General features: G+C 34.7%; 1 protein-coding gene, 2 long non-coding RNA genes and 1 pseudogene across 4 annotated transcripts; 3 read left to right on the top strand and 1 right to left on the bottom strand.

Annotated features, from left to right (window-relative positions):
* Positions 1-242: 242 nt before the first annotated feature.
* LOC147508379 (autophagy-like protein) lies at positions 243-8,167 on the bottom strand. The gene is made up of 5 exons (XM_086600913.1): positions 6,740-8,167; positions 3,059-4,730; positions 2,161-2,381; positions 1,528-1,741; positions 243-968 (listed from the first exon to the last, which is right to left on the bottom strand). The coding sequence occupies exons 1-5, from the start codon at positions 7,672-7,674 to the stop codon at positions 591-593; spliced, it is 3,420 nt and encodes a 1,139-aa protein (XP_086457039.1). The 5' UTR covers positions 7,675-8,167; the 3' UTR covers positions 243-590.
* Positions 8,168-8,472: 305 nt separating this feature from the next.
* LOC147508378 (uncharacterized) lies at positions 8,473-13,046 on the top strand (annotated as a pseudogene).
* A 3,026-nt stretch (positions 13,047-16,072) lies between these two features.
* On the top strand, positions 16,073-19,283 carry LOC147508377 (uncharacterized). The gene is made up of 3 exons (XR_015217487.1): positions 16,073-16,125; positions 17,565-17,658; positions 19,238-19,283. It is a non-coding gene; the product is annotated as an uncharacterized LOC147508377 (long non-coding RNA).
* Positions 19,284-21,605: 2,322 nt separating this feature from the next.
* On the top strand, positions 21,606-24,434 carry LOC147508376 (uncharacterized). Of its 2 annotated transcripts, XR_015216356.1 has the most exons (4): positions 21,606-22,028; positions 22,418-22,477; positions 23,310-23,358; positions 23,437-24,434. It is a non-coding gene; the product is annotated as an uncharacterized LOC147508376 (long non-coding RNA). The 2 variants fall into 2 exon arrangements; XR_015216355.1 differs by having other exon boundaries at positions 23,310-24,434.
* The last annotated feature ends 2,394 nt before the right edge of the window (positions 24,435-26,828 follow it).

The raw sequence follows: 26,828 nt of genomic DNA, 5'->3' as shown, positions 1-26,828 counted from the left end.
AGCTTGATCTAGGAAGCATGTACAGTTTAGTGCAAAATTGTGACCAGTACTACTGCGAGGCTGTATCTCTGATTCTCTGAAAGCTTTGGAGTGACTTTTCAACCATGATATTACAAGGCAATTTGGTGAAACATCGATAAATCAAAAAATGAACTTACATGTCAACCTACACAGTACACTTAATTTGATGAATGAGCAGAACATTTTAGTGTGCAAAACTTGGCGTCACATTCACACCAAGATGAACAACTGGGCGGTCCTATATAATATAATTCCATTCATTTCAGCATTCACTCCGATCGACTGTATGGTTCCATTTCCTGTGCTGAAGTTGAAGTCACATTTATAAAACTACTGATAAACAAGTTAAGACCAATTAAATCAGACACCTAATCAGAATATTCACATTTTGATCGCTTCAAGGGAGCACAATTATTATGTACATAAACAGAACGAAACGGATGAATTGATAATCATTCGTACAAGCAACTAACAACTGCACCGAGATCAGGACGCCCTTTCTCCCCTTCCATACGTATAATATTTACACTAACTTTCTTCCATCATGTCTCAGACTGCTTTTTGCAGGATCAGGAAGGTGGTGTTGAATGAATAGTGGTATCAGGTAACATGGCGACTGTAACTACGAAGTATTCAGAGCCCATAGGGAGGCCATAGGGATTCGATGTACATTGACGGGTCCCAATATCTGAGCTTGGAAGATCACCAAGCTCAGTCCGAAGAACTGGAAGAGCCTTTACAATCTGCTTTTCTATATGCACAATTTGTCCGAGAATGTATTTGGGTCTGCTTGGCTGTTGTTCCACAAACAAAGCCACAGATTCAGCTGAGAGGTAGTAGTTAGAACAGTTCCGGTTGATTGCCTCATAATGCCCCGCAGAATTTAGGACAAAGGCAGCCATCTCGTGAACCTCAAATCGACCAAAAGATATCTTTTCCTTGTTTGCCTGTTCAACAGTCAAAGAATACATCACCATACAATAACAAACAGGTACCTTAACAGAAACGAAATTCATTCGAACTGCCAAAAATTTCAAACCAAGCCTAACTCTTGGTTCTATCACCACGTCATGAACACACATAATAAGCCTGACAATTTGAGAAAAAGTTTCATGCCAATAGTTAAAATGCTTCCAATTCAAGAGGGTCTGAATCCTTGAACAGTTAGAATTGCTAAGTTAGCACTTAGCAGACCATTTGCAAAAGGGATACAAGTTTGGCTAAAAGTGCTTATTTCATAGCACCTGGAAAAAGTATTTTCACAATCACTTTCAAACATTACGTGGAAGTTATCCGTCCGACTCTCAAGGAAAGTGAATTAGAATGATACTCAAATTTACGAAAATTGGTTCCCACTACCATAATATCTCGAGGGAGAAGCATCACTCCAAAGTACAAAGGAGTAACTTGTCACTCTTGTAAGTCACATTCACCATTATATCTCAGCTCCGTATCAGTGAAATTTAGTTAATTGTCAACACACTATCAACATGTTAAACAACTGACCTGCTTTTCCAGTTGATGCTTCGCATATAAGGTTTTAAGCAACTCTTTCTTCTCTTCCAGTTCTTTTGTGAGGTGTTCATGTGCAACTTCAGCCCTTGAGCACTTGTCCAGAAGTTCTGCACGGTGTCGAGTCAGAAAACTTACTTTTTCTGCAAGAACACGGATACAGGCTCGAAACTCTGCCGTACCATCTTCTTCATTATCATTAACAGAACTGGAAGCAAAAAACAGTCACACTTCATCAGAAAGAGTTAAAGCACTAAAAACGGAAATAAGTTGAGCCCAACTAGATTTGTAACAGAATTAAACAGAATGTCAACTTTCAAACTTAAATGGGTGAATCATACTCACCCTTGGAAAAGAGCAATTATCATAAAAAAAATAGGGTTAGATAGGGATGACACCCCCTTTTACAAAAAAATAGATACCCCTGGGGAAGGGGGGATCCCTAATATCTTTTGAAAAAGGGGGGTCATCCCTAACTAACCCTTAATAATACCGGCAAGGAAATCATATGTGCGGGATCCACTCACATAATCGAAAATAGTAATATAAAATCAACTGATAGTTATCCTATACAAACTGCAAAATATTTACAAAAGCACCAAAGATAGTAGTAATCAGGTAACTTACTTGGTCAAAGAAAAAGCCAAAGCCCGTAAGGATTCGGCAAAACTAGCTACTCCACCAGCAGCAGTAATGCAGCTCCGTAGTCTTTCAAAAAGGCTTCGCATTTTCACAGCAGAAGCTCGTAGTGCACTGTACTCTGAGGCCCTTCTATCAGCAGCACAAAGATGAGTATGGGCTTCCTCTCTTGCCTCGTGCAGGCAATTCTCTAAATGAGCACAGTTCATCTGTTTCATAGAGTATTAATATACCATAGGAATATAGCACGAAAAAAATTATTCCTAATTGTTTTACTTCTACTGACAAAGCAGAGAGATATAAACCAAAAGAAAAAAGAGAAAGGAAGGCAGTTTTGGGACCGGGCGGGTGAGGGGGTGGGTTGGCACAGCTTACTCGAGCAAAAAGTAAACACAAAACCCAGAATTACCCCATTGCTATGGCATCCACATACATGATAGAGATATACTTAACCCTTTATAATATGAACAAAAATTTTCTCTTACGCACTTGGAGACAGCATTTTCCTAAACACCTTGCCACCAGACATGACACCACAAGTGCAAATCTCTTAAAACAATGCATTTCAAAGATCTCAAGATTCACCAACATGACACTCAAGATTTCAAGGTGCTAAAATGCTAGTTTAGGAAAGTACAAAATGTAAGAGCTTAACCAGACTTTTCCTCATGCATTGGTAGAACTTCCCACTAAGATTTAACATTAGAGGAACATAAGTCCGAAAGACAAAAATAAAGCATCCACATTTGACAAGGTCAACCAAAACTGCAGCAGCATGAAGAAACCTATGTAACATTGATGGTCCATATTACTAGATAGGCAAGCTTTGTGATGAATATCATTAAGAATGCCAAAATTCTTGATTCAAAAAATTCATAGAAGATACCTGGGACTCATCTAGGAGCTTTCGGCTGATTTCCAACTCTCTCCTAAGGGTTGCGATATCCTCCATTGCAGCTTTGAACTTGGCTTCAGTTTCACTGCACTCATTCGACTTTTCTGCAAATGCAATTTGAAGTTCCGATACAAGATTGTCCTCTACTTTGGAGGCTGAACCAGGTTCCACCGTGGTTTCACAAGGCAACATGTTAAGAGGTCCTGTTACAATTCCAGCACCACCACTGTCTTCCCTCTCCAACCCCATCTGCCCCACAACCTTTTCTTCCCCAATTTTATTTACTTGCAGTGCATCATGTGGTTCTAGCATTGAAGAGTCCAACTGTGGATTAAGAATGCCTGAAGAATCACACATATTTTCATCCACTCCTTCTCGGGCTTTGCCTGATTGCTTGCAGAAGTGGTCTAATTTTGTCTCTAAAGAGGCTGATGTACAAGAAACCTCATCCATGGGCTCAGTGGATGTGTAAGGTACACGAGTTTCTCCTTCACCTGATATTTCAGACTTGCACTCATCCGCCTTCACAGTAGTGAGGGTAGAGTCAGATGTATCCTTGCTACCTGAAAGTTTTTGACCTTGCGAATACTGATCAGACAATCTTTGCTCCAACTCTTGAATACGTTTCTCATAGGACAAGCACTGCATCTGCTTCTGCCTTAGTATAGACTGAAGCTGTTTTCCATACTCATCCTTCAAATGTAAGGCTTCAGCTGTCTTTTCCGCTGTGCTCTTCAGCAAACTATTCAATTTACTATCATCCAGTGACTCATACTCGATTTCTGGACTAATTGAGCATATGAGAGCTATTGCAGAAGCAAGTTCAGCCTTCAGCCGGGCATTCTCAACTTCCATTTTGCTTGTTCCAGCAATCTCTACTGACTCATCTAGCCCTTCAAGATCATATTTTTCAGAGGTCTCAACAGAACTTTCATCGGCTTCAGCAGATTGAGAACCATCGTTAGACATGGAAAATGAACCCCTTGATGATCCATGCTTTTCGGACTTAAATGGGAGGCCAACTAAATACTCAGGAGCATAGCGATCAATCTCTGATATCTCAATCTCAAGCAAGTTGGTGTCGAACGGAGCTATATTCACGTTACATTGATTAGGAGTATCAAACAATCCCATTGATGATAACATATCCCTAGGTATATAAGCACTTTGTGCTTTTATAAACTCCTCCCGTCTTCTGACCTCAGCCTCCCTCTTTATTGCAAGTTTTTCAGCCAACTGGCCTGCCATTCCCATGTAAAGCTTCATTGAGGCCTTTCTTCTCACTACTTCAGCAAGGCAAGCCCTATATGCAGAACCAATCCCACGAATCAACTTCAAATCTGCAAATAGATCGTCTTGACGTGTCATTGCCTCCTTGAAAGCTGGAAACTGTAATCGAACATCCCTAACAATGAACTGAACATATGCTACCTTCTGCATACAATTATGGACAAATAGGTTCATTTCATTCTTTTTACCCCTGCAAAAGTCCAGTAGCTTTGAAACTGCACATTCACAACTCTGCATCTTAGGCAGATGATTTTTGTCATGGACATCATACATGGGACCAAGAGCTGAAACTGCATCATGAGGACGAAGTGAGGCAGACAACTGGCTGCTCAAGCAATCATCCACCAATTTCTTCACAGTGTTCACATCTTTGCTGCAGAGTAATAAACTTTGTTACTGCTCAGACATTCTAACAAGCATAAAAGACAACCACAGGAGATCTAGAGAGAAATGCAGACTTATGGAAACATTGACACTACAAAAGTTGATGGAACGAACATGATGTCGACAATGGCAGCATCTGGAAGAGAATTATAAATTATACAGCTGAACAAAAAAATATAACAATAACCAGTATAACATAAGGGGGTCGGACACAGAGAGGTAAGACAAAGGACCAAATAGGGCTTGGAGCCCAAAGAACCAAACACCCCATGTCAGCTAAAGCATAGCAAAGTGCCATTTGAACATGAAGGCCTCAAGACAAATGTTCCTGAAGCAATTCAAACTTAATCAACAAAAATTTGAGGGCTCTTATAGAAATGATAGTGTCAGGCAAGGAGATTTTAAGCACTACTTGACTAGGAAACCTAGTCAACTAACTACAGCCTCGTATTAATCAAAGGCCTGACTGGTCTCATTCAGTCACCTTTGCCATCATCTAAATTCAAAAGAATCTTTAGATTATAGTTTTTCAACAAGCCCATTTTAGTTCCTAGATTAACCAACCCCAAAAGTAATGTTTCTGAACAACATCGCCAAATAATGGCAAAGTAAATGTTCCACAAGTCATTTCCTACTGAGGCTCAACAGTTTCCTACTGAGAAAAACACTACAGAATAAGGTTTAAGGATCATATACACCCAGTAAAACCCACTGCACTGCAGAAGATGCCAAGAAAGGAGACTATATGATGGAATCATACTGGAGAGGGACATCATCTACCAATTCACCTATTGAAAACAAAAGGGTAACAATTCATAATAGCCTACTTTCAAGAGGTTGTTATATTCAATTCAAGGAAGCACAAATAAAATGAGCATGTTCACAAGTGCAGAAGAAAATAAAAGAATGTGTATTTATGAACAAGTTCATTAATGCAATGAAGTTTGGAATGCCAGTGCAATGCATGCAATAAACTGATCATAATGAATAGACCTGCATGAAGAAATTCAAACTTAATCAACAAAAAGTCGAGGCCTCTTATATAAAGGATAGTGTCAGGCAGGGATGTTTTAAGCACTACTTGACTAGGAAACTTAGTCAAGTAATTAAACCTCGCATTAATTAAAGGCCTGAAACTCTGGTCTCATTTAGTCATCTTTGTCATCATCTAAATTCAAAAGAATCGTTAGATTATGGTTTTTCAACAAGCCTATTTTAGTTACTAGATTAACCAACCCCAAAAAGTAATGTTTCCAAACAAAATTGCCAAATAAATGAAATAATAGCAAAGTAAATGTTCCACAAGTCATTTCCAACTGAGGCTCAACAGTTCCTACTGAGAAAAACACTATAGAATAAGGTTTGACGACTATATACACCCAGCAGAACCCACTGCACTACAGAAGATGCCAAGAAAGAAGACTATAAGATGGAATCATATTGGCAGGGACATAATCTACCAATTCACCTATTGAAAACAAAAAGGGCAACAATTCATAATAGCTTACTTTTCAAGAGGTTGTTATATTCAATTCAAGGGAGCACATATAGAATGAGCATGTTCACAAGTGCAGAAGAAAATAAAAGAGTATGTAGAACAAGTTCGTTAATGCAATGAAGTTTGGAATGCCAGTGCAATGCATGCAATAAACTGAGCATAATGAATAGACCCGCATGCGCAACATACAAAATATTATTCATTACTTGCCCAGCTACATGTTCTAAAAGGTATGCTACCCGGTTCATTCAGTCCCCTTCATAGTTATACAGCATGAGTTCGGTAAATAGTTATAGCAGTCATATGATCTTTATCCCTTCTATGACCAGTTGACCACACAATTACTAAACAAAAACACCTGCTACCGGCTTATTATGTTATAGCGATGCATGTACACTTCTGTTAGGAAAAGTTGAACTCCATCAAAAGCAACATTATTGTGACTTAACACAAAAAAATATGGCAGCGCACACAGCAAATTAAATTTAAAAAGGGCTAACCTCAAAGACTGCATTATACTCTTTTGTTCATTGAGATGTCGCTGATGATCTTTGATATTCAATTCCAAATCTCTAATAGATGCAGTGGCTTTCGCAGAAAACAGATCATTGACCCTCCGCTTAAGCTCAGTAAACATCTGCTTAAGTTGTGAAACCTTTGCTTCAAACTGCTGATGGGAGCTATTACAGTTCTCTGCCCACTTCCACAGGTTCTCCTCCTTCACAAAATCCAATAAGCACTTCCGGGTTTCTGTTTGCAATGCTGGGTGAAGCTTGCATGACCTCAATTTCTCAATATCTCTCCCGAAATTGGTCAATAGGTCTGAATGGTAACCGTGTTGTTGCGAATAACATTTCATGAAATCCATGTACATTTGCTGTATCATCCTATAATAATGATCCATACTCCCCCTCGCTGTTTCCAATGCCCTCTCTTGTACCTTCTGCTCTTTCAAAAGCCTCTCACATTTCTCAAATTTCAAAAGAGTACAATTGAATATAGCACGTCCACGTTGGAAATGGTATCTAAACTGCCTCTCATACGAAGGCAATGCTTTAAGTGCAGGGTCTAATGCATCATCTAAAGGATGTGTGTTTAACGAAGATGTTGGCGAAGGAGGTTCAGCAATTTCAGCTACATCCACTTGCTCCAACGCAGGAACCGGAGAATCATTAACAAGCCTCGCTCGGTTATAAAGAAACACCTCTTTATCATCACAAGGAAGCTTATAAGCCGACAATTGTCGTTGTGCCTCAAGTTTCATGTCCAAACACAATAAAAGTTGGTCATTCACAAGGATTCCCGCTGCAGATTCCATAAATCTCTGAACTTCCTCAACCGTTGTCGATTCATTACAGTCGAGCTCAAAACTATGTCCATTTTCAGCAATATGAACCAATAACTTGTTTCCTGGAACATAACTATCTGAACTCATATTATCCACACCAGAAACTAGCTATCAACTCCAATCTTATTACCTCAAACAAGCAAATTTCAATGCCCCAACACAGAAATAAGCAATAAAACCCAAATTAAACAAGCCCCTGCTTCTAAATATCGTATATTTAACCCTTATATCGCCTTCCACAGCAAAATTAAACAGCCCCAAGTCTTCTTCTTCACTTATAATCAATAAAAATCGAAACTTTCGACGAAACAGTCAGAAATCAAAACACACAAACAAATTTTAAAATTTTTTAAAAAAAAAATCTATCTCTCTAATGTAATAGGAAAGATATAACCTTCAATGGGCGGCTAAGAAGATATTATTGACACGTTTCGTGAACAATTGCGTGTAGGAAAACCCCCGATTTTTGTAATGTTAATTTCTGTTTAAAATTCTGTTGTTGTGATTTTTATATTGAGAGAAGGGAATGGGAAGAAAAGAGAGGAGGTCTCCTTCTGTGGCAAGTAAACTTGTTTAATTTAATAAAGTGTGTTGTTCAAGTAGAAGAACTATTTCTTAACTCACTCTAATTTTTTGGTAATTAATTAATTATAATTTGAATATGATTGGTTTGATTGATGTTAAAATTCTTTGGGCTTGATTAAAGAAAGCCCATGTTTGTAATAAATTGTTAAGGAGATTGACTAGAAATTGACTAGAGGATTAGGTCCTACCAAATGATACTTGTTGAAAATCACGTTTTTTAGAGTTTCATTTTCATTTCTAATGCCAAATGAATGATTTGTGTGGAGTAAATTTTTTGGGAATTTGGAGAGTGAAGAAAGAATGAATGTGGCATGTGATGCTGGTAATGTGGGGACCTTTCGTCAAAAGGGTTGCACTTTTGGGCGTTTTATCTGGGGTTATGAGTTACTGTGCTTATTATAATAATTGGAGGAAAATCGTCTTCTGGTTGTCACTTGAAAAAATATCTTATGCTACGTCTCATTCTTCAAAAGAAAAAGACTAGCTTGCGAGTTGAAGGGTATCATTTTTGTTTGCAAAGAAAACAATTTGGATGTGCAAAATCACCATGTAGATTTCGGAATACGACCTTTTATGAATGATTCGATACAGTACTGTACAAGAAAAATGTCTTTCGATCCAGCAAAACAGCGATCAATCAGAAGAGAGATACTGATTTATTGGTAGACCATGGTATAGCAACTGGCCTCTCATATTTGGCAATGTACTAATCGATTTTAAAGTCCATTAGCTTGATAACGAAAGAAGTTATTATCAATCCGTTCAACGAGTTAGCACTTGACATGGTTCTATATATATATATATCTGTAAGGAAAATACAACACCAGGTAATCATGCATTAATCTAGTCTGCAGCACTTGGACCTGATCTGCTCTAGGCTAGGTTTTTCATAAACAAAGTTATCAGAGGAATTATAAGTACCATGGAGTAAGCAACTAAAGCCAAGGAGTTTTATCTAATTGTCCTAAGGACCAAGCCACCATACTCACTAATTATGTTAGTTCAACTGTGTGAGATCCCAAACAAGATGGTGCCACCAATTTTGCTACCACTTCCTGATGGCTTTAAAACCATCACACAGAAATCATGCTCAATGTTATAATTAGACAAAGTTGCTTAGCTAAGAGATCCACGACTAAGGAGCAAATTGAGCATGTTGGCGCAAACAAGACAAGAAACAAAAATGACCTATGTTGGAATCTTTGGATGTTTCAACTTGCTAGATCATAGTCATCATACCACTTGAAAGTCACATGGCTTATGGTTAATGTGATTGTACCATTCTACCAATATGTGGACCACATGAAGTACACAAACCTCAAGTTTGTGCAACTTGTTCCAGCCACTGTCAGTTGCAATCCATATTAGATACATACGATACCACGCAAGAATTGTAACACGATGAAGAGACAGAATATTCCATCGGGCACTTATCAAATTGGATTGGGCAACCTCTCAAAAAAAAAAAAAAAACAAGTTTGCCATCAAAATCCAAATCCAGCAACCAATTCAACCGGTATCGCCAAAACGAACTCTCTGGGTTGTTTCTGTTTACACTCAAACGACGTGTCCAAGTCGTTTGAATATACACACAAACGATATGACCACGTCGTTTGAGTATACACTCAAACTACATGGTCACGTCGTTTGAGTGTTAGTTTGAGTTTGAGTTATACTCAAACTACATGGCCAAGTCTTTTGAGTGTATACTCAAACGATATGGACAAATTGTTTAAGTGTTACTCACATTAACACTCAAACGACGTGAACATATCGTTTGAGTGTATACTCAAACTACATGACCAAGTCGTTTGAGTACACTAACACTCAAACTACATGACCAAGTCGTTTGAGTATATGTAGTTTGAGTGTTAGTGTGAGTAACACTCAAACGACTTGGTCATGTAGTTTGAGTATACACTCAAACGATATGGTCACGTAGTTTGAGGGGAAAGTCGTTTGAGTATACACTCAAACGATATGGCCGCATAGTTTGAGTGTGAGTAACACTCAAACGACTTGGTCATGTAGTTTGAGTATACACTCAAACGACTTGGTCACGTCGTTTGAGTGTACACTTAAACGACGCGTGTTTGACATACGCTCGTTTGAATAGTACACTTTGAAACGCTTAAACGCTCAAATAACGTGGTCATATCGTTTGTGTGTGCATTTTAGATTTGGCTAATCATTTGGTATTATATGCAAGTGGGTCGTTTAGGACTTATATGGGGTGATATGGTGACATAAACATCAATTACACTTTTCTTATATATAAACACTAACACTTTTCTTATAATACAAATAATTAATTTATCATAAGTGTATAATAATTTATTTAAACAATTATGTGCAAAATTGAATTAGTAATGATTAATTATCAATACATTCCAATTGAATTAGGAAAATTGAAATCCGATTTAAAAAATTGGGTTAGAAACAACACAATTACACCAACACAACTACATGCACTCTGCATTCTTTATCTGTTATGACATAGTATATTTATAACCAAGTTAAAACATGTAATCAAACATGCTAAAATCTAAAATAATAATTTGTTTTATATCTAAACTTATTATTATTATTTTTTTCAATTGTGAATCATAAACTAGTTCGGGGTTTGGGGTTTTGGAGTTCAGGGTTCATGGTTTAGAAATTTCGTACCAATATATTTCACTTAATTATTTGAAATAATAATTTGTTTTATATCTAAACTTGTTATTTTTTATTTTATTTTTAAAATTGTGAATCATAAACTAGGTTGGGAGTTGAGGGTTTGGGGTTTGGGGTTTGGGGTTTAAAGTTATTTACAAATTTCATACCAACATATATATATATATATATATATATATATATATATATATATATAAAAAAAGCTTCACAAGATATTCTCTCTCCTCACCATATCGCTCTGTTTTCCAACCCAAGCAATATTAGTGGTTCCTAAAAAAATGGAGGTGCTAATAATTAGAAACACCTCCCCAGATTTGTTTAAATCTCCCTAATTTATTCTTAATTTACTATATCCTCCTCAAACTAAATAATTAAAAAAACAAAACAAAAAACCTATTTTACACTTTCTAGGAAAATCCAAAACCGAAACACACCCAAAACTCTCTTAAAGAAAACGATGGCTCAAATATCACTCGGGCAAGAACAAGAAAAATTGATTAAAGAGAAACAAAAAGCTTCCCTTCCTTATCAACGATTTAAATCATCAACCTTCGTTTATTATGTATTTATTGTTTCTCACAGAAATTATTTTTTCTCCTTTTCATAAGCTCTTGGAATCAGCGAAAGTGGTTAGAGAGATGGGCACAGGCACATGCACAAAAGCCTGAGAGTAGCCCAGGGCGTTAGAAAGAAGAAGAAAAAATAAGGCAGTGCCTTTGAAGCAGAAACTGAAGTTCTAGTTGAAGCGGCATTTGGTATAGTAGATTTGAAGCAGAATGTAACAAAAGCAGCACCATCACTTGAGTCTGAAGAGAATATGATCAGTTACGATGGTGATAACTTTAAATTTCATGCAAGCCATCAATCCTCCTCCTCGAAGATAGATGTTATGCACAAGCCTTCAGTAGGTGATGTGGATTTCAAAAAAACACAAAATGTCTCTCCAACAGTTGATACAAGTCGAATGGAGATGCAACTCGAGGCCACTTCTCAAACATTACCCCAAAATTCTGAAGCGCATGTTGAAATGACCAAGGCGGTCTGTGAAAAGAGTAGCCACTGAATAACCTGAAACTAAGGGAAAGAAGTTTGGGTTTGGATCAAGAAAGGCATGCAATCCTGCATTTGCCGCTGTCCAGTCAAAATTTGAAGAGTTGAGTTCATTTGCCACCTCAGGTAGGTTGAACAATTCTTCTCAAGTTGTGGGAGTAGAATCAAAGTTAGACAACGTTTCATCTATCGCAGATTCTGGAACATGGAAAAAAGAGATTAGCCCAGTGGAAAATTCAGTTTCTCATGAACCAAGATTCCATATTGGGGGTTCAGATTGTGGCACTGAACTCTCTATCACTTCCACACTTATTCACCAGATAGATCTAAAGTGGTGTGGTATGGGCCTGAAACTGTAGTTGCAGAAAACTTTGGTTCTAAACCACATAAAACAACTGATAATGGTTCTATCCTTAAGAGTATAGATGTTGAAGCTAATAATAGTTCTCTTACTTCAGAGTCCAATTCATCTTACATCATGTCTTTGCAAGTACAGCTTGAAGATGTTAACAACGAATCTGTTGAAGTAGCAATGCCTTTAATTTCCGCACCATTAGAGTAGAAGCCAGATAGAAGTGCATCGGATATGCAAATTCAAATGGAAAATGCAGCAGATCAACTAGCATACAAGTCGTCCCCAGAGGGATCTCCTAGAAGTCACATAACTATCCAGGATTTGAATGGAACACCATCAAGTCAGGTTTCTGTGAAGGCTAAAAGGAACAAAGTGGATAAAAGCGGCTCCAGCCAAAGCAGAAAGTCATTGTCAGCAGGAAAGAAGTCCCCATCAAATCCAAACCACGATTCTAGTGCAAGAAGTAGTACAGGGCAATACATGGACTCTAAAAATGGGAAGAGACGAAACTCATTTGGCTCAACAAAACCTGGACACGTTGACCAGGATCAAAGAGACAATAGTAGTTCTAAAACCCAAAACCTTTATTTCTATCCCTTGAATGTCGGCTTCTTCTGGAATAGGAAGTTCTTCGCTCATAAAAAAAACGATTCAATCGTTTCTCTCGCATTTCTCAGGTTGGTTTCTTATCACTTCTCTATACCTTTGTGGTTCTCACCTCTCTTTGCGTCATGCCTCTCTCTTCCTTTAAGTGTTTCAATTTGATGTTGATTTTTTTCTTAGTTTTTTTTTTGGTTTTATGGTCACTCTGTTTGACTAAATCAGCATTTTGATTGGGCAATACAGTAAAAAGGTTTTGTAAGAATATTTATGTGTATCAACTATTTTACTATGTTCAATCTTTAAGGTTTCACAGATTCATCATCTCTTTAATCTTGGACTAATTGTATAACCATCTGTTAGTGCGCAATTTAATTACTTTGATATTTAATTTTTGTGTTTTTCATCCTTCATGCATAATTTTTCATTGGTGGCTCTTTTGTGTCAGGTTCTTCTTTTTTTAGATGATGTCAATTGGACATGGCAAGGGGATGACATGATTTAGTGAACAAAAGTAGATTTGATAGAGGATATTCTTTAGTTTGTTAGTTATAGTTTGATAAAATGACCACAAAATTTCTTCGCAGATTTCTTTTCTAGCGTGGACGTGTTTCTTCCAAAGTAAGGTAATTATTTAAGGTTGGTATATTTGCATGTGATATTGACATAATTTTGCGATATGATTTTTTCCCCTTGCTTTGATAAACAGGAATGATTATTGTATCATGCATGGCCATTCCAATCTAGAACTTCTAATTAGCAGGTATGTACTGATCATTGAAGAATTTTATCATCATTGAGATCATTTTTAGCTTTAATATTTGTATAGTTTTTTTTCTTTGATTTTTTTCCATTAGCACTACTTACTGTGATTATGCCAAGTTTTAATAGATTTTTCATGTTTGACAACTTTTGTTGATTTGATAACATCAAATCAAGAGGGTTACATTCTACCAAGGATAATCGTTGTAAAATTCATTTTTGCCCAAGCTGATTGGTGGGCATATGCCAAACGACAGTTAAATTAGGTAAATAATTTTGTTATAAATTGATTTTTAGCATACACTATCATGCAAAATTTGTATTCATCAGCTTATGTGTTTTGCTAAAAAGCATTATGGATAGGTCTACCTCTAATATTTGGGCTTTGTTTGCTTCAAAATATCATATAGTTTAAAACATCCGCTCTGTCTTTGACTCGATACAATTAGTATTTTGAGGCATCTCACCTTTTGATGTCGAGGTATGGACACACACATCATTATATCATGTTTTACTTGAGGGCTTGAGGTAATGATCTATGCTTTTGAGTTGGGATAATGTTGCTTCATTTTAGCAATATAATGTAGGGTGTAAGGTGTTAGTATTTATTTCTTCATTATTACAATGCATACTCTAAAGGGAAATATATGCCCACTTTTTGTGTACCTTCTAGAGGCCCACAACTATTGATAATTCCTCCAGAGAGACAAATAATAACTATTGCCATTTGAATATTACCTCATGAAAAAGCCTATTTGGAACATTTGAACACGTCAATTTTTGGATTTTAAGAATCATATTGGGCTTGCGCAAGTCCACTAAGGATAATATATTAGATTGATGATCCATTTATATGTTATGCGTACTTGATAATGGTATTGTATGCTTCCTTATAGTCATTATAGTACCTAATGCTTACACTGATCTCCCTTTCCCTTCCGAGATTTGTTCTTACATTTGAAAAATGTGTTTAGCTATTGATGTGGTTTGCACTCCTTTACCCTTCGTTTCTCCTTTACACTTTTAAATGCAATAAATTAAATAATGCGAAAAAATTGAATCTTGGACTAATTGCAATAGCTTCTGTTTTTGCGCAATTGATATACTTTGATTTTCACTTCTTTCATATTTGTCATCCTTCGTGAATGGTTTTCATTGACTCTTTTGTGTCAGGTTCTTCTTTCCTAGATGGATTCAATTGGAAAAGGCAATGAGATGACATGATTACTTGAACAGGATGATATGACAGGTCGAATCTTCAACCATACGTTCATCCTAATATTCATGTTAGATAATCTACGTATTTTTTCTTTAATATTGGTGTTATTTCTTTAATACTGCTTCTCATGTGTTTCATATTATGTTTTGGAAACTCCTTTACATCTATGTGGAATTTTTGGTGATTAGTGATTTTCCGTATGGTGTGGATTTTCTTTGAGATTTAAAGCTACTGAAGTTGCTTTCTTCAATGTATGAATTAGATGCCCCTCAAAGTTGATATTGGATTTTATAACTAAGATTGCATAATGGGATTGAAGAACGCTACGAGAAAGGCTTTGTTAGTCGCAACAACATAAATACTCACACATAACTAATTCAATTTGCACCAACCTTCACATCCTTTTCATTTTTGCTCAAACCAACACCATGGCTTCTCATGACACTATCTAGAAATTTAGAGACTTCCCTTTGGACATGGATAAACTTTTGTCAATGAGCTATACATCCTTGGACCTAGAATGTTGTCTGTAGTGAGTCTCTCATCGGATGCTTTCCACAAAGATTGAAACCGCGTTGGATTTTGGTTTTGGGGGGTATTTCCAACTGTCAAAGTGCAACTATTAGTAGGGGTAAGTCAGATAATGGTATAGTTGATAAATTGACCACCCTGCTGATCTTTCAAAGTGTTTATATCATTTAAGGAGAAGTTCATCTTCTTCCAGCTCAGAATTTTAGTGAGTCGGGCTTCAATATTGAACGTCATCTTATAACATGAATTTTATATTATTTGTGCTAAGTTGTAGGTCTCTCGATACAACTAACAAACTTACTATATTAGTGGCAAAAAAGAAAGGGAAAAAGGAGGGTATTTTGCGAATGAGGAAGCACTTTTCAGTAGATGCTGCTGCAGCTCATGGTATTTAGGGGACACTAGCATACGTTTTTATTCATACCATAGTACCATGAGACAAACCAACTACAACTTATTTTTAATAGATAGGTTTTGGTGTTTTTATTTTTCATTTTAATTCTAATCAGTTGAATCCCGATGTTTTGTTTTATTAGGTTCTATTACCATAAGTTTCTTTCACTAATTAATCTCTTTATCAATTATTCCTTTGACTCTTTTTACCATCTACCTATTTCATTTTATGGAGTGCGTTAATGTTTGGCCTAATCAAGTTTTAACTTATGACTTTTGCAGTTTAGCTAGCTCCTTGGCCACAGGAACAATTCCGATTTTGTGGAATTGTCGGTTATAAACTTATAATGCAAAAGACATTCCTAAGGTATGTTATGTCTGAGTGAAATAGATAAATTTTGTATTCAAACAATTTGTTTCATTAACTTTGAGCCCTCTTTTTGGTTCTTACTTTTGTTATTTGCCTACATTTTATTCTATATAGAGCGTGTCAATGTTTGGTCGTTGATTATATTATTCCCGAGATGCAAATATGTTGGATAACGCATTCAAGTGTTGTTATTAGGGGGACATTGTGTATTAAGGATTCAAAAAGAGAACAATAGTATGTTGCTTTAAGTAATTGTGCATATAGGTAGTGGATTCACTTAAGTCGCTTGCAACCATATCCAATATATCAATTTTAACTAATGAACTGATTACTTATTTTAGAATTGAAGCATTAGCTGTTTTTTCTATGATGGGCTCCTATTTGATTCATTTGTGGGTTGCTCAAAAAATGTTGACTCATTTCTCAAGGGTTCTACTCTTCCTTCTTCTCTCAATTTCTTCCTCTTTCATTGTTATATTTGCTCAATTTCTTTGGTTTTCCGTTGTGCATGAGCACTTATCAAATGAAACTATGGAATATCTCATTTTAGATACACACTGTATGTACGTAATATAACCATCGTCACAGCATGATTTTGAATTTGCTTACCCACCTTAATTGCATAGTTATGTTTCAATTTATAATTTCATACATATTTTACTTCGTCAAGTAATTTTATTTCCGTTCTACTGGGTTGAACATGGAATTGAAATAAAGTTGCTTGGAATTTTGTCAAACTGATAAATTTTGGCCATTTGATTTGTTTGATATTCTAATATATATTTCAAATGCTCATATATTACAATAATAGTCTTTGTGGATTTTTTTTTGCATAATCATACCATCAATTGCTTCTTTATAGAATTTGACCGAGTGTTTATGCAAACCATTCATTTGTACATTGCATTTTTTTAGAAATAGATTTCATTTAGAAATGAAGTCTTAGTATACTTAAACCTACCAAATTTGACGGCAAAAAAAAAAAAAAAAAACACTAAACCCATATTTCTTCTCTTTGAAAAAAGAGTTTTCTTTCTCATGCTCTACAACCAAAACCCATGGAGCCTCCATTTGCCAACCAAAAAACAAACAACGAATCCATTCTTTTCAATCCCTCGGTCTCCATTCTCAAGCCAATCTCTTTCATTTTATGTCGAATATTTACAGGTAGTTTTTTTTTAATCTTCTTCACTTGATTTACTTCAGTTATGAGTTTCAACTAACAACATCTATCTTCTCTCTTTATCACAACTTTAAGAACTAACAAGAGGAAAATTTTGCCAGGTGTGAAATCTCATTGTATTATAAAATAGTTTGGACTATTGACAGCCTTGATTCGAGATTTTGTAATGATATGATGACTGTAATTGATGATATCTCATCATGATTTTCATTTTTTGTGTTGTTTCAATGATTTTTTATTTTGGTTTTTGTAGAAAAAGGGATTATTATACAGTAATCAATTCGTTCAAGAGGTGGGTTTTCTTGGTCTAATTTTTCTGGGAAGCTCAACCTTTTCTTCATCACCAGGTATTCATGCCTATCAACCTATCATGTCTTCCTATTCTATCAAGTAAGATGTCTTCATTGTCTTCTTACTATTCATGGTTGATAAGCTTTTTTACACGAAATGTTAATTGTCTTCTTATTTGTTTCGTTTTAATAATTTTATTTATTTTTTGATATATGGGGGTTCTTATTTTCTGAATTTGTTGAATTGAGTTATTTTCAACATGATGAAAATAAGTATGTGAATGGTGGAGAAATTTATTGGCCAGTCCAAGTGATTGATGCTAAGGACTCAGTTGTTTGTTGGATTATTTATGTTGGTGCAAGAAGAGCAAAAATAAAAGAAAAAACAACATCACTATTAGTTTTGTTGGTCGTTGGTATTGTTGTACTGTGCTTATATAAGCTTAACTCGGGTGATGGAAAAAGCTTTGTATTATTTTTCAGTTTCAAAATTGAATATCCAATGCCAGAACCACTAATGGCTTCTAGCGCATGTAATTTTTGTTTGCGCCAGGTTATTTGTGTACCTTGATTAATTTCAGTGACTGTCAGGTATAGGCAAAAAATCAAAAGTTGGTAACTTAGTAAAAGTCACTTTAAATGGAAATGTATGACAAATCAAGACTAAGTTTTTTTTTGTACAATTGATTCCTTCTTTTTGATATTAGGTTTTACATGCAATCGTGTTGTCATTGGATGACACCCATTTTAATAGTTGTTGAGAATGTATGTCATATCCAAGTGAAACTCTTATTAGTTTTGTGTTTTTATATTTCACTGTTTAGAATTTTTATGATTAGAGCTTACCTAGATCATGTGTAGTATAATCACTTGGAATTATATGTTGATTTCTTCAATGGTCACTTATTTTATTCTCTTTACTGTTCTTCTTATCTTTCATTTGTTAAGCTTAGATTAAAAATTATTTTGCTTTCTGCCTGGGTAAGGGAATTTCTTTGCAATGGATAGTAAGATCTTTCAATCTAAGCCTGATCAAGTTGAGTAGCATAGTGTTGGTCAGTAATTATCATTGTTGATCAATAATTTTTGAAGGGTCATACAAGAAGTATGTAATCCCGTTCGACGGATTGGTTTTATTTTGTAATAAGGTTATTTGGTTTCATCTCAATCGGCACTATGCTAAGTTGAAACTGAAAGTGTAACACTATGTTTATTTCTTCTTTTAGGTATGTGTTTTAGGCATGTGTTCAATAGTTATTGGTTGTTTTCCCTTTTAGCATTATGTTCTGTGGGAAAAGATACCGTGGTGCATATCCATCTATTAGTGTTCTCAAATTTAGGGGAATACTGTGTGGTGCATATCTATGTAATAGGGCAATTATCACTCACACATGTTAGTATATCATTTGATGTCCTAGACTCTTTGATAAATGATACCTATTCTGCAAATAATGATACTGATAGATTAGATTTGACAGTGCTACTCATACATGGAAACAGGTTTGGCTGTCTTGAATTCTATATATTTGAATAAGCCATTGATTATATTGTGGGCTCTTATTTGGAGGAACCATTTTTGTACTTAATTAAAGAAGGTTCATTTGATTTCAGGTTTTATTTATTTTTTTGTTTCCAGCTAAAGATGCGCCTTTGCAGAGTTATTCAAATGCGAAGGATTAATGTCATCCACTATTGTTTAGGTATTTTCTCACTTATTGCATACATAAATATATCGTTTTTCTTTTTTCGTAGTCAAGAAGAAAACTAAAAAACAAAAACAAAAAACTCAACTCACAATTATTGCTTCTTTCTCTTATTCATTCCAGGTACTGCCCATTTTCATTTTCATTTTTTTGTTGTTGTGTCATATGTTTAATATTACTAAAACTCTTAATGGTACTAGCTAGGGTCAAATTTTTTGAAAATAAGAAAGGGCACTAATAGCCACTTATATCAATTTTAATAGCCACATACTAAGCTATTATCTATGAATTTATTGTCGCCTTAAGCGAGATACTGAGATTTGAACAACTTTCATTGTAATTTTTTATCTATGCAAAATCAAGTATAATTGAAATCAGGTTGTTAAATTTGTTTTTCCTTCTTTTTGTGTAAATCAATAATGCCTGATTTGGAAATTTTGAGAAGTTTATCATATTTTGTCAAAGAAAACACATATGTTGGAGTCCTTCGCTGATTAACAAAATTTGAATTGTATGCCAGGAACAAATAGGTAATTAAAAACCCAAAGGAGAAACAAAACCTCAACCATGGCGGCAATATCATATCTATCAAATCTATCTAAAGAAGAAGGATTTCCAATAACCGAAACATCTCGCTCACTGCTCTAAACATTTTATTTTGATCGAATGTTTCTTGGGTTTAGGAGCATTACAAAAATCAGTTTTGGAGCTAATGCTGAATGCAAAGGATTTAACAATAGCTCATGAAGAGTCACTGATAGGTGAGTTCTTAGCTTCGAAGAAACCTTTTTATGAACAAGTTATTTGTTATGTTGTGCCCTCTTATATGACATTATTGAGTTGTTAGGTTAGTCTTCCTTTAGTTGTCTCTTTCTAGCATTAATTAGTTTATTTAGTTGTCTCTACCTTTAGCATCAATTAGTTGAAGGATATTGTGATTATTATCATGTATGAATTCTGATAATATGCATGGAACTCAAATTATGATCCATAATATGTAGTTATCCTGTATTCATTTCCCAAGATTTTAGAAATCAATTGAAGTGGAAATATTTGAATATAGATGTCCATTATAGACAGTATAGTTTAAAAAAATCCATCGTAAACTACATATACATTTCCTAGGCTTTTGAATGATATTGAGTTGTAAATTCGGATTGTTAAGGCAAAGTCGGATTAGGTTGAGATTTTGTTAGAGGGGAGACAAGTGTACGTTGAGTATTGAAACACCTTTGCGGAGTCGAGCGCATTAAAATCAAAATAATGGTGGTGTTCCATTTTTCACTTTGTGACTCTTGGTCTACTAAACACCTTATTATTCTAGCTTGCCAAATGTATTAATATTTAGTTGCTCTTTGATATTGAATTTTGTCCAAAAGCTCTTATCTTGCTAGGAAATACAAAGACTCCACCTTCCGTTGAAGATCCCCTTCTACGCAAAAGCTTATCTTTAGTCCGTCTCACATGCATGTTTTGTTGTTTTACCAAATCAAAAGTTCGTTTATAGTATTCCGTTTTTCTTCATTTTTTTCCTTTTTCTTTCTTTCTTTCTTTAGTTTTCCCCCCAAGACCAATGATTACATATTAAACAAATGGATTTAGTATGTGCATTAAAACTACATTATATGTGGGCGTCAGAGTTCAGACACAATTTAAAAAAACCACAACTTTCTAGATTACACCCACTTCTCTCCGCGACTCTGACATATTCATTTTTTCCAAAAAAGATGATCGACAACTCCCCTCTCTTTTCATTGCTGCAATGACTTTAATATTCTCTCCCCAAACAGGTTTGACTACTTCATTAGACCTCTTATTTTGGTCTTCCACTTTGACTCTCTATTTCCTCTGTTGAATATATGGTTAATCACTTCAATGCTACCTGCCTACTTTTGTTATTTAATATATGTTTATGTGTTCATTTATTGGTTTTGTTGGTTTCTCAATTTTCAGCCATTATTTATTTTTGAATGTTGGAAATTGACGTGAACAAGTTATCCTAGCTATTTGCAAATTGTTGTTTTCCTCATAGACTCATAGTCTTATTTTGGATGATGATGGATAATAATAATATTAGACTCTTTCTTGAACTAAACCCTCTGTCTCATGAATGCATCTATTTTGTTCGATCGAGTCATTAAGTAGTTTAACTGTTTTTATTAAGGTTTTGTTCCACACTAATGAAAATAATGAGTCACTTCATGTGATTTGTTGGTTAACGAGTAAATGGTCCATTTGCAGTTCGTATTATTTAACCTAGCTATAAATTGGACTTATACATATCAAAGTTTAGTCGTTGGGTTGTTGTTCGCCTGTTTGCTAGACTATTTGATTTTTGTGTGTAGTGAGACATTGCAGGGGGAAAATGTTTCTAAAGTGATTTTGGCTTTAGTACTTTAAGATTTAGGATTTATTACCTAATAATTGTCTACCCTTTTTGCAGAGAGAGAATGATGAGTACTTGATGCTAGCATTATCAAACTCCAAGACGCGATCTCCTCACTTCTCTTAGAGGTTTTAGGTATTAGTCGTGATTATCTTTGATCACATTGAATGGATGAAAAGTGGGTCATTGCTTGGTAACTACTATCATGCACGCTCAGAGCTAGATCTTACTTTAATCACTATTAATCTATAGTTCTACAGATTCATCATCAAAGTCAATTGGTGGATGTTCCTCCTAGGCAAGGAACTCTAATAGTGATTATTGGATATCTTCTACAGGTATATGAGTGTACATAGATTCCTAGAACCTTTACATTCCAAAACTTATCTGTTTGTTGTTTGTCAATTATGTACTTAATTAAAAATGGCAGGTTCAAAAGTGTGGAACATAGAGTAGTAGTTTGACACTTTGTTCAAGGTTTTCAGTGACATCATTTTCTTTCCAATGGCACTTGAATCACATTATGGGGCTATATATAGGCAGCGGACCAATAAAGGAATCTCTTTCATAAGATAATCTATCAGAATCTATCACCTCCCATATTTTTATTGAATACCTATTGCCTATTGTTAAAGTGTGCAGTGTTTATGTTCCTTGCTTGATACATTGCTTTGTTTATTTCCTTAATACATTTTGTTTTTTGTTTTTTGTTTTTTGTTGTTCATAGTGCTACCGAAAATGCAGAGAACTTCCATTGGTCAAATAACTAGATTGAAGAGGTGATCAGGTAGGCTTTCTCCTTAGATATGTTATTGGAATGTTGATGATCATGTTAGTATTTTTTTGGATGTTCGATTGATCCATATTTAATTGGGTTTTAATGATTGGATCTATCGTTTTTTAAAGATAACACATTAGTTATCGCACATTTGATTAATTAATTATATAATTCATAATTATGATATGGGTTGCCTAACTAAAGGATTGGCCAACATGGCCATATGCTTTTCATATTGTAAATGCTTTTCTTTAAGTAGGGAGTTTTTCAAGTTGTATGTATCTAATTTCTGGAAAAGCCTGTAGAAATTTTGGCGTGCAGGACATGTCGGCTGGGCATTGGCATACTTAGTACACCCATAAAGAGTTGTATTCAGTGAACGTTACATAACCATGTGATGGCCTAGGGTGGGTAGTCCTTGGTTAAAACCAATTTAGGGTATCATTGTTCTCCCTTGCACTTTTAAGTTTTGGTTGACATGACTTTTTAAGTTTTTCAATAGGATTAACATTTCACTTTTCACATCTAGTTATTATAGTATATGACTTCTATGTGAATTTTAAATTGTAATTTGATTAAGCATGTTAATGGTTATAGCCAGTAGCCCAGTAACCCATGTGAGTTTTTTCTACCACCTAATAACAATGTTTGTTAAAAAAAACACACACACACACACATGCTTCAAGTTGAGTTTGTGAATATGTTCCTATCTAAGAGACTTCTCAGCAGTGAGTGTTAACTTTTTATTCTTATGATTCCTTCATCTCTATTTTTTTTTTTAAAAAAAAAATCATTCAAGTGCTAAGTTGGAACTGGATGTCACTAAACGACTTCTTTTCAGATGCAGTTGTAAGAACTCATATGGAAGGTTATTATATTCTGATATGCGGGTAAACACTCTACCTTATTTACTTAAGTGTCATTTTACTTGATTGATTAAAAGTAATAAAGTATTTCTTCTTATGTAGCGTCGCAATTGCTCTGAGGAAGTTGAGGAGGAGGATTTCGCTTATTTGTAGTTGATAAAATCTTGGTACCTAGATAATGTTGATCCTCTTTTATTAATTTAACTAATTATTGTTGAATTGTTTTGGAGTTTAATGTGTAGTGTATTTATGCACAGAATGGCAAACTTGACAAATATGGACGGAATCATTGCATCTGGACTTTATGTCAAGATCTGTTGAACAAGCTTTTGATCTCTTTTTTAGGAAGTTCTGCAATATTTTCTAGGAAAGTACAGACCTCCGCCTATGAAATTGTCAAAGGAAGCTATTGCCCTGTCACCCAAGCTAAAAACAAAAATTGCTAAGCAGGTTGACCCGTATGAATTATAAATAAACAATTTTTTTTTTTTATTAGAGGCACCACTTTGAGCTTTTGTTCCTTTATTGATACGACTTGATAGTAAAGATTTTAGTTACATAAGTGTAGTAGAAGTATATGAACAATTTTTCATCCGTGCTTCCCAATATCACATCAATAGAAACAACTCCTATAACACTAGAAACTGTTGGTGGATTTCAAAGGTTACCCATGGTGAAGCCTCCACTTGATATTCTTTATTAAGTGGTATATATGCAACTAGAAAGTCAATTTCCTTAATTGCACAACTCTGCCTAATTAATAAGATGGTTAGTAGATAAACCAATAGCTTTTCAAGTGGTGGTAGGAGTTACCAACACTTTGGCATGCCATGGTTGTTGATGTACGTGCAAATTGCATTGTGAAGGTCATTGCATAACTGAGAAGGCAAAGAGCTCTCCTACAAAGGACCTCATCAACATGCTATGGAAATACTAATAGCCAATTCTCCCATTTGTTGTTTGTGTAATTATTTGGTTTGTATTACAAAGTGTGTTCCTTAGGTGGCCCAAAAGTCTAACCAAGGGATCTCTGACAATCTACTGATAGTGATGAGTTAAAGGGATTGAAGCTTCACTAAAAGCTATGTTGTTTTAACAATGAGTTGGTTTACATACCAATAATTTTTTTTTTGATGCAGGAGGTTTTGAAGGAAATACATGGAAGCAACACGAGCAAGTGGGCTTAAGACGACACCAAGTACGCTTAAAGGATTAAGAATCAACAGAGATGGTGATCATAGAGATAATAAATCAGCTGATATGATTAGAATTCAAGTTGGTAACTATAAAATTAAATATTATAGTAGCGTAGTATATATTATAGTCCATTATGTTGTATTGAAGGCAGCTGTAATGAAATTGATTTTGTTGGAAAAGGTAAAATGTGGATACTTGAAGTCGTGAACTATAAGTCCGTATAATTTTTTCTTAATCTAATTTTTTTTTCCTTCTTTATGCTAAGTGAGCCAACCAAGATATCAAGTAGTGCTTTATCACATGCGTATTTCATTGAAACTTTTTTATATATATATGGCGTTGTGTTGAAGGCATGCTTCCTCTTGGTTGAATAATATGTGTTTCAAAAGTTCCAAATCTTTAATTATGGGAATAGAATAGGAATTAGATGAGAGAGGACCCCATAAATAAAAAGCTTAAGATGAGCATTTATTTTGAATTGTGAATCGACAATTTTTTGGATTGGAGGTTTCTTTTGTATTGCGAAATTTGTTACATAATGTAGTATCGGTTGTTGTACTACTCAGGGATATGGTAAAAATACTTGGATTCTAGAAGGGGTGAAGATTTGTCTTAGCAATGAATATAGATTCAAACTTTTAGAGAGCCATCCAAGCCATAAAGAGAAGAAAAAATATCATTCTTAGAGCTGCTACAATTTGACACAGTAACACATCACTTGGAACACGCATAAAGAATTGGCACAACAATTTTCAGACATCTACAAAGAACTAATGTTATTTATTTAATTACAAATCGTTGCAAGTCTTTTAACAAAAAACAAGTATTCATTTAATTTAACGGCACCCGTCCAAATATGAGAACATAACATTAATGAATAGTAGAAAAATACCACTCAAGAAACCCCTCAGAATACGTCAATATTTTGACAGATTTAACTCTTTGCATAGCCATTCCCAACGCAAATGCTTTAGAAATCAATCAAGAGATGAAAAAACTATAAATTTACTCACCAACAACCTATAAATTTCAGCATTGGATTTCTATTCCGTGATAGATGAAAAACCTTACTTTATACATTACATGTACATCAGTAAGTTTATCATGAACTTGGCAACGAACTAACGATAGAAAATTAGAAAACTATAAAAAACGAGAGCGAGTTTAAGGGATATTGGGAAAATTAAAAGTACCTTTAAGAGCGATTAAATTTCCTTCTTCGCTAAAGTCAACTGAAGATAGATACTCGAGAGATAGGTTAACCCATTTGTTTTCTTAAAAAAATGAGAGTGAGAATACACGTGTGGAAATTAGAGATACAAGTGGTGAAAGTGAGACCACGTGTTAAGGATACTAATGGGCTAAGAATTAAACTAACATTTATCATAAAACCCATTAAAAAAATTAAAATTAAAAGACAACCCAAAATTTGGATATCTTAATACACTATGCCCCATTGATACAAAAGAAAAAACCTTTTAGTCTAACAAATTATTGCCGCTTGGAACTTTGATAAATTAATTTACTTTTTGAGTTTCAATATAGTTTGGAAGTAAGATTTTTGATACATAATAATAAAATGAAAAAAATATGTATAAAAACGGTCCCCATTCGTTGAACGGGTCCAAAAATCTAGTTTTACTTAATTATTCAAAATAATAATTTGTTTTATTTATAAACTTCTTCTTTTTTATTTTCTTTTTAAAATTTTGAATCATAAACTAGTTTGGGGGTTTGGGGTTTGGGTTTAGGGTTTAGGGTTTATAAATTTCGTACCGACATAAAAAAAATTTAATTTCAAACATATTTCACTTAATTATCCAAATCTAAAATAATATTTTGTTTTATATCTAAACTTGTTATTTTCCATTCTTTTTTTATTTAATTGTGAATAATAAACTAGTTTGGGGGTTTATGGTTTACAAACATATTTCACTCAATTATTCGAAATATATCAAAATTTCAAATATATATAGAATACTCATTACTCCTCTTTGCTCATTTTTTTCATCAAAATTCTTACTCTTTACATAGAATACTCGAGTTTCTCTACATATTAGAATACTTAAGTTTCTCTAAATGGAACATGAAGATGAAGAAGAAGCATTTGAGGTAATGTTTGAGGTACAACAACAAATTAGAGAAGGAGAAAATAGAAGATATGTTGAAAGTGAATAAGTGGAACAAAATGTTGAAGGTCAAAGTGGAGAATTTGAAGATGCGACAAGTCGAGCAAATAAGATGCCAAGAAATTGTCGACGACAAAGTACAAACCTAAATAATGAGCTAACACTTGA

This window comes from Coptis chinensis, chromosome 3, assembly GCF_015680905.1.
Source record: "Coptis chinensis isolate HL-2020 chromosome 3, ASM1568090v1, whole genome shotgun sequence".
In the NCBI taxonomy this organism is placed as follows: domain Eukaryota; kingdom Viridiplantae; phylum Streptophyta; class Magnoliopsida; order Ranunculales; family Ranunculaceae; genus Coptis; species Coptis chinensis.
Note: the sequence above shows the minus strand (reverse complement) of the source record. Positions and strands in the feature narration are given on the sequence as shown.

Excerpts from the sequence above, each read along its gene's own strand:
- LOC147508379 (XM_086600913.1), bottom strand. The coding sequence starts at position 7,674 with ATGAGTTCAGATAGTTATGTTCCAGGAAACAAGTTATTGGTTCATATT. Across the intron at positions 4,731-6,739 it reads AGTATAATGCAGTCTTTGAG|CAAAGATGTGAACACTGTGA; the intron begins GTTAGCCCTTTT and ends ATTACTCTGCAG. Across the intron at positions 969-1,527 it reads AGCATCAACTGGAAAAGCAG|GCAAACAAGGAAAAGATATC; the intron begins GTCAGTTGTTTA and ends ACTGTTGAACAG.